The 11391-nt window shown below is 38.9% G+C and overlaps 2 protein-coding genes across 2 annotated transcripts; one reads left to right on the top strand and one right to left on the bottom strand.

Moving 5' to 3' along the window:
* The first annotated feature begins 203 nt into the window (after window positions 1–203).
* Window positions 204–3644, top strand: LOC126587689 (probable receptor-like protein kinase At1g30570). Its single transcript, XM_050252779.1, has one exon. It carries the CDS (start codon window positions 964–966, stop codon window positions 3526–3528), a length of 2565 nt encoding a protein of 854 aa, XP_050108736.1. The 5' UTR covers window positions 204–963; the 3' UTR covers window positions 3529–3644.
* Window positions 3645–4125: 481 nt separating this feature from the next.
* Window positions 4126–6986, bottom strand: LOC126587703 (GDP-L-galactose phosphorylase 2-like). The gene is made up of 7 exons (XM_050252793.1): window positions 6389–6986; window positions 6038–6180; window positions 5891–5950; window positions 5569–5799; window positions 5093–5269; window positions 4741–4989; window positions 4126–4523 (listed from the first exon to the last, which is right to left on the bottom strand). Exons 1-7 carry the CDS (start codon window positions 6453–6455, stop codon window positions 4326–4328), a joined length of 1125 nt encoding a protein of 374 aa, XP_050108750.1. The 5' UTR covers window positions 6456–6986; the 3' UTR covers window positions 4126–4325.
* Between the last annotated feature and the right edge of the window lie 4405 nt (window positions 6987–11391).

The following is an 11391-nucleotide window of genomic DNA, read 5'->3' as shown; positions in this document are numbered from 1 at the left end:
TGTGACCCACTTCATAAATAATGGAACCCCATCTCAGGCTGCCAACGGCTGCAAATTCTCACTCACTAAATTAACAAAAATAATAATAAATACTTTGAACAAATTTAAATTAAAAAACAAAACTTGACCAGAAAATGAAAATTGCATTAACAGACATCACCTGTTGCAGCAGTTACAATTTAAAATTTTAAAGAGTTTAAATGTTGTAATAAAGTGCAGAAATTTATTGCTGTCACTCGTCAGATTCCTGGCTACTTTTGGTGAAATATACAGGACAAAGCAAAAGATGAATGTTTACCCAAAAAAATAGAAAAAGCAAAAGATGAATTAAACTTTTCCAATCTGTTCCCATCAGCAAACCCATGTTCCCCTTTCTTCTTTTGTTTTCTTTATTCTGATAGAACCCCCGTTGCTGAAGCAAAAACTGTTTTTTTTTCAAGCTTTTTTCCTTCTTCTGTTGAATTTTCGGTTGCATTGGTGGAGAAATCTGTCACCTTTGCCACCTTTTGTTGCAGTCTTCTTTGCTGTAATCCTTTTTCTCAAGTTCTTTTTGCCTGTTTTTGTCATTGGTTATAGTCTCACTGGTGAAGAAATTTGTCAAATTTGCCACCTTCTGTGACAATTCTTTGCTTTTTGCCCTCCAAATTTTCAAATTTTCTTGCTTCAGATCTGCAAAGAAATTGGGTGTGCTGATTTCTGAGAGTGCAATACAGATTTGCAGAAAAACCAGTCTTTCTTCATGACAGGTTTGTTTCCAAACAAGGAAATTCAAATGCAAAAACATGAGTGATGAAGGTGAAACTTGATGGGGTTTCTCAATATTTTGATGAAATTTGAGAAATTAAAAGTTGGGTTTTTTCATGGTTTTAGTATAATTTGAGCTCTTCTGGAAATTGGGTTGTTCTTGTTTTTCCATTGTGACATCTCTTTTCACTGAAAGATACCACTTTTAGAAATTTGGTGATGGCGCTTCCGGTCAGGGAGATTTTTGGGCTGCTTTTTCTGGTGATTTTCTCTGCATTTGCAAGGATTGCAGAAGCCCAATCAAAATCTTTTCTGATAAATTGTGGCACAAATTCCAGCATCACTGTGAGTGGTAGGAAATGGGTTGGTGACTTAGCCCCCAACAACAACATCACCCTCAGCTCCCCTGCGAATGCTGCCTCCACAACTCCCTCAAGTGTTGATTCAACAACATACGAGCCGCTGTACGCTACGGCGCGAATTTTCGATGGTGGCTTGAACTACACGTTCCCAGGTACTCGGGGGAGCTATTTTGTTAGGCTCCATTTCTGTCCTTTCCCATTTGATCATTACAATGTGAATGAATCTAGATTTGGAGTTGTTGCAAATGGTCTGAAGTTGGTGTCTGAATTCAGTGTTTCGGGTGAGATATCCCGAAAAAATGCGTACTTGCTGAGTTCAGGGAGCAATTTAACTTCTTTCTTGGTTAAGGAGTACATTTTGGCCATCAAGGAGGATGTACTTGTTTTTGAGTTCATCCCGGTTAAGGGGTCATTTGGATTCGTAAATGCGATTGAAATTGTTCCGGCGGTGGATACACTCTTTGCAGGATCAGTTAGTAAAGTGGGTGGAAATGGTGCAAATCAGAGTATAAGTTGGCAAGGGATTGAGACTATGTATAGGTTGAATGTTGGGGGTTCGGAAATTGATCCCGGTCAGGATGCAGATCTTTGGAGAACATGGGAAGTGGATTCTAGCTACATGATCACAGAAAATGCCGGGTTGAAAATCAATAACAGATCAATCATTACCTTTTCGTCCGCAAATGATTCCTCGGTGGCGCCTCTTCTTGTATATGAAACTGCAAGAACTATGGTCAACACTGAAGTATTGGAGAAAAGGTTCAACATGTCGTGGAAGTTTGAAGTTCATCCTGATTTCGATTATTTAGTTCGACTGCATTTCTGTGAGCTGATTTTTGACGAAGCAAAAGAGAGGATCTTCAGAATTTACATAAACAACAGGACTGCAGCAGATAATTTCAATGTTTTTGTCCGTGCGGGGGGCAAGAACAAAGCGTATCATCAGGACTTTTTCGATGTGGTGTCTCCGAAAGTTGACACACTATGGATTCAATTGGGTCCTGACACAGCAGCTGGGGCTGCAGGAACTGATGCTCTCTTGAATGGCTTGGAGATTTTCAAGCTCAGTAGAAATGGGAATCTCGCTTATGTTGAGAAGTATGATTCAGGTGTTACTTCACCACGGAGTTCAAAAAATCAAATGCTTTGGGTGGGAGTTGGAGCAGGTATAGCTTCTGTTGCCATTCTTGCCATTGTCATTTACTGTTTCTGCAATAGACTGAGAGGAAAATCAACTGACACGAAAAACACCCCCGCTGGGTGGAGGCCGTTATTCCTTAATGGCTCCATTTTAAACAGCAATGTCAATGCCAAGGGAGCAGGAAGCCAGAATCCATATGGTTCTGCACCCTCTATCAGAGCTGGCAAGCGGTTCATGTTACCAGAGATTCGTGCAGCAACAAATAATTTTGATGAAAGTTTAGTGATTGGACTTGGAGGCTTTGGTAAGGTGTACAAAGGGGAGACTGATGATGGCACTCTTGTAGCAATCAAGCGAGCCAACCCCCAATCTCAGCAAGGACTGGCTGAATTTGAGACAGAGATTGAGATGCTTTCCAAGCTCAGGCATAGGCATTTGGTGTCATTGATTGGATTCTGTGAAGAACAAAATGAGATGATCTTGGTTTACGAGTACATGGCTAATGGGACCCTTAGAAGCCATCTCTTTGGGAGTGATCTCCCACCGCTGACTTTTAAGCAACGAGTAGAAGCGTGCATTGGTGCTGCACGAGGACTCCATTACCTTCATACTGGAGCAGATAGGGGAATAATTCACAGGGATGTTAAGACAACCAACATACTGCTAGATGAAAATTTTGTCGCAAAAATGTCCGACTTTGGATTGTCTAAAACAGGTCCGGCTTTGGACCACACCCACGTTAGTACTGCAGTTAAAGGAAGCTTCGGATATCTTGACCCTGAATATTATCGACGACAGCAGTTGACAGAGAAATCGGATGTCTACTCGTTTGGTGTAGTGCTGTTTGAAGCTGTTTGTGCCAGGCCTGTTATAAACCCAACCTTGCCAAAAGATCAGATCAATCTTGCAGAATGGGCAATGATGTGGCAACGAAAGAGGTCCCTTGAGACCATCATTGACCGTCGTCTTGAAGGAACTTATTGTCCCGAGGCACTGAAGAAGTTTGGGGAGATAGCGGAGAAATGTCTCGCTGATGGGGGGAAGAGCCGGCCAACAATGGGGGAAGTTCTGTGGCACTTGGAGTATGCCTTGCAACTCCATGAAGCGTGGATGCGTACCAATGCTGGAGACAATTCTTTTACAAGTAGTCAGGCTTTCGGGGGAGAAGCACAAGAGAAGGAAGGAGCTCCAAGTTTTGATGAAGAGGCCGGTTGCAGCGGACAGTCTACCACAAGAGCATCCGATGAATCTGCAGACGGAGGTGAGAGGCATGAAAATTGAGGAAGTGAAATTGTATTCACTATATCATTCCACTATAATTCTTTCATAATTGTTTTATGTAGTTGTATATTAATTTGAAGTTATGTTATATATATATACATTGAGATTCTTCTTAAGACTTCATGTGATTGCTTTGAGGTTTTGGGGCAATTTTGAAATTTGCCTTGTTACCATATCACAAGAAGCCAAAAAATTGTTTAGAAAATGACTAACTGGAATTTCGAACTGGGGTGCATGGGAGCGGACATACTGTCATGACCAACTAACTGACCTAACCCAAATCCGAGGGAAAAGAAAGGGACCTTTTGAGCACATTCGCTATCTCGACTGCTATTGTCAATCATGTGCACATATTAATATGAGAGGATTCCACAGACTCTTCTCAGCAGTACAAGAGAAGAAGGTATAGTGCCGGTCTATGATGACTTCCCTGAACTGGACACCACCAACCGTTGCAATAGTCCGACATAACGATAACTGGATGTCAATCTGTGACCCATCTTGGGCGTATAGGGAAAGCAGAGTTTCCATGTTGCAATAGTCCGAGGTAACGATAACTAGATGTCAATCTGTGACCCATCTCGGACATGTCAAGGGTTTAGGGAACGTAGAGGTTCCATAGCGAATAAATTAATTTCGGAATCATATCATACATCAATAGATTTTACATTAACAAGAAAATATACACTTTCATTTCATCCCAGATTACAGGGTTGTACACTTTCATCGGAATACAGAATTTCATCGACTCTGTTTTTCGTTATTTAGTAACACGGGTAATAATCCAGCTCCCAAATTCAACATACAAACTTGCGCGCAATGCTGCAACAGAGCAACTTCACTGCTTGGAAACCTTTGTCGTCAAGGGAGACGGTACTTAACTGTTTTAGCAGAGCCTGCTCAGTAGCTTGATCAAATTCAGACCTCGATTTAAACAAGAAGTACCCCCCACACTCCCAAGCAGAAAGGGTACACGAGTCTTTTGATGTATGTAGCTGCATAAAACAAATTCGTTAGTACCCAAATCAACTGTGGACGTATTTTATAGACAAAAGTAAGATTTCGTTTAACCATGCTTACAAACAGAAAATCATCTCTGCACAGAGACAAATGTAAGATATTCATTGTACCACTGTCACAGTGAAGAGTGAACACGCACAATAAATTACATGGATGAGGTTTTCAGCTGAAATAAAACCATTAGCCATTTACCTGGAAAAATAAGAATATCCTTTTGCCATGATCAGATATTAGCAGATTGTATGGAATGAGCTTTTGCTGTAAACATGAACATATCTCAGCAAGAACCTCCATCATCGTATTAAAGTGGTTGCTCTCCAATACGAGGGTCTTAATGGGGTAATCTGCAACACAAGAGATGCGCATCCCCTCTTTCCCAGCGCCAAATATTGTACTGAAATGCATGAACTCAACAGGCAAAGGGATTTGAAGGTAGCAAGCCTGCACGCAATTGTATTTTTTAATTATTGCAAGGAGAAAAATAAAGTTTTGATCTGAATTGCAAAAAGAAGAAGAAAAGCAACCGGTATAAGCCATTCTGTACCTGGAAATATAAAGGAGAAGCACTAGGTGAATAGTCATAGAATAGGCGAAAAGAGCAATTATTTATTTCAACGGCAATGCGCAGGACAAGTTCCAATGACTTTTTATCGAGGTACTGGTGAATAATTTTGGAGCCATGTGGTACCAACAAGACATGACCATATTCCACAGGGGATGCCTGAAAAATAAGCAAAGGATTGATTAGTTCTTACCTCAATACATGTTTTCAGGATATCCACAAAACTTTAAGTCCTCAAAACAATTCATCACATACTAAGAGCCTCTAACGCCTCTGTGTCTACATGTCAAGAAAATATAAAATCAAAAGACAAATAAACATCTATACTTGCATGGTTAAGATCATTTGGTATAGCTACTGAACAATCACCAGTTTGCACCATCTGAGGTGACATTTCGAATAGATGATTATCAACTTATGACCATTCCAGGTAACAAAATAGATAAACAGTGCCTTACATTGATAGCAATCAACAAGGCACAATCAGGCACAGCAGCTGAAAGAACAAGCTTAGGGTTCGACTTTTCACCACTTGAAACACAAAAGAGTAACTCCTCCTGCCGTTCCACCCAACTAAACTTGAACGCATCTTCTTGGCGGAATTTCTTGTTCTTGCCCATCCTTGGAATAAAATCCCTACTCCATCCTTCGTTAAACTGAGCAATGAACTTCTTCCTGCCACCGATGACCTGCACAAGCCATGGACCATCTCCAACTATAAGTGCCTTTACTTAAATCATCAATGTTACAAGAATCACCAGGCTATAGGATAACAAAGACCTTGATTTCAGATGTTGTCACATCGTATCTGAACAGACCTTTCCACATTCGATCTTCCCACTGCCAAATTGGGAAAAAACACATAAATCAAGGACAAAAGTCTAGAACTATCAAAGGTTATAACTTATAGTTTGTAATGAACCGTACCTGCGCAAGAAGAATAGAATCCAATACACTCTGTTCTTCTCCTTCTTCTCCTCCTTCTTCTTCGTGCACACACGAAATGCCTCCAACACAACCATTATCCAGTATCGAATTGCTACTAAAACGGTACAAGGGGATTTTTATACCTGTGAAAATTCATTCATCAACACTCGAAAAAAATCCATGGGAAAGACAAAAGTAACAAAATTTGAAGTCCTTCTTATAAAGCGATTGAAAAACAACATGAACAATACACATGTAACAAGAAAAATAAATAAAATGCAGATAAAACCCAATCAAATTCAATCAGAAATATTCAAACCCATCAAATCAAAAGCAAGAAAAATCACAAACCTTGCAGAGAAAATGGAGGGAATTGCGATGTAAAGTTACCATCTTGAAGCTGCTTAACCGTAACCATTGATTACTGCTTAATAAAAAACGAAGTACACTCAAAACCCAGAAGGGGAAACACAGGCGGTCGTAGTTTTCAGAAGCAACCGCCGCCGGCGAGGTAGGTGAGATCGGATGGATGCCCACCGGCGGAGGGTAGGGCACCGCGACCGCCGTGAAACGAAGGGCATGCAAGCAGGGAATTAGGGAAGGCTCTCATGCATTCTCTGCTGCCTCTCGAAATCTTAATACTAGTGATTGCTTTGATTAGAGCCGTGATTGCATCTACGAAGCCAGCCCTCGCCGGACCAGCGATTCCGAGTCTTCAAATTGGTCGAGAATGTCGATGATTGTGCGATCGGAAAATCTGTATCAAATATCTATCTCCGTTTCTCTTTGTGTTCTTCTTCTTCTTCTTCTATCTCGTGACGTCTTTTGATTTCGCGATACAGAGTTCCGATCTACGGTCTGCTACTGGGACGAACGAACACGTGTGTTCTGGTTTTCCGTCTTTTGACCGATCCCAACCGTTCATGTGTAAAGATATTACGCAACTGTTTTTTGATTTTGGATATTCGGTCGGATCTATTTATTGGTTTTTTGGGTACAGAAGGGGCGAATCCTCTTCGGATATTCTTTATCAGACTTGGATTATCTGCTCTTTCCATCTCATACCACCTCCTCATGCCTTCTTATTTGTTTTGTCACGGTTAAGCCACGTCAATATTTTATATTCTCATTACTTTTTATCTTATTATTTTTATAAAAAAATTCATATAAAATGTTAACGTGACTTAACCGTGACTACATAATATAGAAGGGCATGAGATGGGGAGGGCAGACAATCCAAGTCCTTCTTTATGAGAATTTTTAAGATCTTTAAACCGTATTCTTTCACCGTACATCATTTGGCCAAAAATCATTTTAAATACTTTTATTTAAAATTAAACATAAATAATAACTGACGAAAATTGATCACACGATGTACGATAAATGAACACGATTTAAGGATTCTCGATATTCTTAAAAAGAGGATCCGGAGAGGATTCTCACAAAGAAGATCATCGTTCGAGGGGGGCATCAGTCTAAAACAAAAATGACATCACAGAGCCCATTGGTATGTGTTCGTCTTCGAATCTCTAATTTTCATTCTTAATTAATGAAAACATCATTAGCAAACATTTTTGTAATTGTTTGTCTTTCATAAATTCAAGAATTTCACCTCTAATTTTTTGTAACTGTAATTGTTTGTCTTTCATGAATCATTACTCTGAACCCAAAGGTCAACTGAACTAGATAATCAACTTACTCTATGATGTGAATGCCCCTACGATTGATCTATATGTAGCTCGAACTCGGAGCGTAACATTGATTTTATTAAGGGAATTTTAACGAAAAACTTTCAGTACTGTTCACTTTAACGAAAAATCATATTTTTACACTAAAAAGTCAATTATGGTACTATTCACTATATCATTTATTTTGTCATTTTCGTTAAAACTCAAAGTTTTCAAGCCATTTTCATTAGTTTTCATTTTTATTAATAGATTTATATAATTGCTATAATACTACATGTATTTAATACAAACATTACTTTATTTGTTCGTCAATTTATGGGCTAATATTTTTCATAAAATGTGAGAAACTCATGTACGTGAGTGAGATTGAACGGAAAATAGTTAAAGTCGGTAAAAAGAACCAACGAAATACAAGGTTAAATCAAAGTACAGAAAAAACTAATACTGGACTTACTATTTATTTATTCAATTTACCAGTAAGTGAAAGAGTCTACCTGAATGTATTTTCCAAGTAACTAAAAGCTTCAAACCATCAAAAATATTTTTGACAATAATTAGCATTAAAAAAATAAATTAAGAAAACAAATATATTTTTAAATTTTTTTGCAATTTAAAGTGTTTTTGAACAAAAAATAGTTTATTGGCTCGTATGGAAGTACGTTTAAAATAACTGAAACGCTTTTAGATAAAATATTTTTAAGTTCCAAAAGCACTTGAAGTGATCCGTATATGAGACACCAGTTATGTGTTTATCATAGGAGGCACTTTAAATAATTTTTAAAAATTTACTTGTATATTTACTAGGGGTGGATTTTTTTGTCAAATTACCATGTCAACTGTACTATACTGATTTTGTGCCAAACTTTTTATAGCAATCGGTAATGGCACGGTAATGTACTGAACCAAAGTTTTTTGATATTGTATTGGTATTTGATATCACTACCACGGTATTACCATACCGTATCGAAAAATAAATAGATATTATTATATATATTTAGTGTTTAATACATGAAGTATACATATAAAATAAATTGACATCAAATCCACTGGGATTTGTGTTGGTGTGCTGCTGCCTATGCTTCTTGCCTGCAGTTTTTTAACTGCTTCTGCTTGCTACCTGCTGGCTTCATGTATGATTAAATCATCTGAAAGGTATGAATTTGTTACAAAGTTGATGAAAAAAATAGGAATTTTAACGAAAAGTTATTGGTACTGTTCATTTTAACGAAAAATTAAATTTTTACATTAAAAAGTTAATCCTGATATGACACACCCCGTCCCGAATGAGGGCATGCTGGCCGTCACGTGAGAGTGACGTAACCATTTACACAGTTCGGAAGCTTTAAAAAGATACAATTACTAAGATGAAACACCCGAGGGTGAGTTCTACTTTCGTGAATTCTGTCAGAACACCGTTGGATTCCTCGTGGCCACCAAAGCTCTGCTATCTAGAACCTGGAGGGGCGCAAAACAAAGTTGAGTGGGTCAGTAAAACAAAGTTTTTCAAAAACCTTTCGCCAAAAACAATTATAACCTCTCACTGTAAAACCTATATACCTTCCCATAAAATAGTATATAAACGTATATATATACATAAATCATCAAAACCCAGCTCACAATCCATCAACATAACATCTCGGAAGAATATGCCATGCCATGCCAAAATATAATCAGAATGCATCAATATCAATCAGCTGAAATAATAAATCAACCGGAGACCCTACAATGGTCATGTACGGCTGATTCTAAAGCTCAACATCCTACTCAGCCGGAGTCATCACAGTGACCTATACGGCCTAACTCTGCACGTCACTCGGAACTACATAAGGTAGTATGTACGATGAAAGGTGTATAAATACGCTCTAGTGCTTCTCTCATCAATCATCGGCGCGCATAACTAAGGTCACCCACTAGTCGGAATCACATCTAGTGATCTATACGACTAGCATGTCGGAACCCTCACCTGGTCTGTACGACATCCACCTACTTGGATCCAAGACGAGCGTGCGGTGTGGTGAATAATAATATAAGCACTAACACCTAGGGTGCAGGTTATGAGCTTTCAATGCAATTCATATAAAATAACTCATCTGAATAATATAAAAACTCACATGTGCGTCCACCGCGTCAATTCACATATATACGCATCAATTATCAAACCAAATATCTCAACAATTGCATGCATGGCAATTTAAATCATAATTTTCATATAAACGCATTTTCTGGGAAAAACAGTAGTATATAGGTAATACGAAAACAAAACTGCCCACTCACCTGGAGTTTGCCCAACAACTCCCTAGCACAACACATCAAGGCGTCAAGACGATCGGCGCCTAGAACAATAATAAAATCCAACCTCAAAATTCATATCGATAGAATATATAACTTATATAAAATACGTCACTACGTAGTTCGATCTGGAAGATCTGCAACTCATATTTTAAATCCATAACTTCCAGAGGTCCACAATATACCTTTAGGACAACATCCTAAAATTTCATTACCATCCAACGGTCGGATCTCCGTCAATTTCCAAAACCAAGTGACGGTTAACATTCTATATTATGGACTTACAACTCAAATTCCGGAAGATCTGTAAATCGGATTCCCAATCCGTAAGTTCCAATAATCCTCAAATATTACGTATTACAACGCATCAAAGTTTGGTGACGATCCAACGGTCGGATCGTCAATTCACATTTTCACCTATATGCGAAATAACTATAAAACGTTATTTTAAAGCATATAACCAACAATTCGTAATAACTTCTCATACATTGCTCAATTTAGGTATTTGAATATACCAACGTGATCTACACAACTCCACGAACATCCCCAAAATTTTAAAATAATTTTTGGACTGTTCATGCGCCTCCACGCGCCGACACACGCACGGCCAGACGCGCCCCCACGCGCGGCCACGTGCACTGCACACTGACGGCGTCAGTTAACGCCGTCAGGTATATTATGAGAATATTCCGTTTGTCCTTTAATAAAACTTAACGCCGTTAGAATATTCCGTTTAACTTAACGGAATATTCCTCATTCTTCTTCCTTTAGCTCCGGCGACCGTCGCCGTCGCCGGAAACTGGGTAAATTTTCTAAGTTCGATTTCTCACTCGTTTTTCATCCAATTTCTACGAAATTTGCACCAAAAGAAAGCTAGAGAGGAGTAGAATAACATTATACCTCTTCCAAGCTTCAAAACCCACGGGATTTCGTGGGGAAAAATCCAAGAAAACCGGCCAACTTTGAATTTCACGATCCCGACGTCCAATTTCTTCCAACGAACCACTCCGAGCCTCCTTGTGACCTCCTTAAGCTCCCTATGAGCTTAGATTTCCTTAAAACACAACATTTTACGTTTGCATGAATAGTGATCAAAATCGGAGTTGTGATTTCGACGTGATATCGAATGATTCCTCACCTGAAATGGCTACCAGTGTGATCGTGTGGTCTCCAGGAGTATGATGGTGGTCTCAAACACGACGATCTGCGACATTTTGATGCTCTTTGGATCTTGTCCGTGCGAGTTCGAAGGAGAGAGAAAGAGAGAGTGAAACTGAGAAGAGGAGAGAGAGAGCATGGGAAATGAGAGGAAGAGTACAGGTGGTGTGTGGTCCAAACAACCCTAACCACACAAATTTCATATAATTTAATCCATTT

The sequence above is a fragment of the Malus sylvestris genome, chromosome 10 (assembly GCF_916048215.2).
Source record: "Malus sylvestris chromosome 10, drMalSylv7.2, whole genome shotgun sequence".
Classification (NCBI taxonomy): domain Eukaryota; kingdom Viridiplantae; phylum Streptophyta; class Magnoliopsida; order Rosales; family Rosaceae; genus Malus; species Malus sylvestris.
Note: the sequence above shows the minus strand (reverse complement) of the source record. Positions and strands in the feature narration are given on the sequence as shown.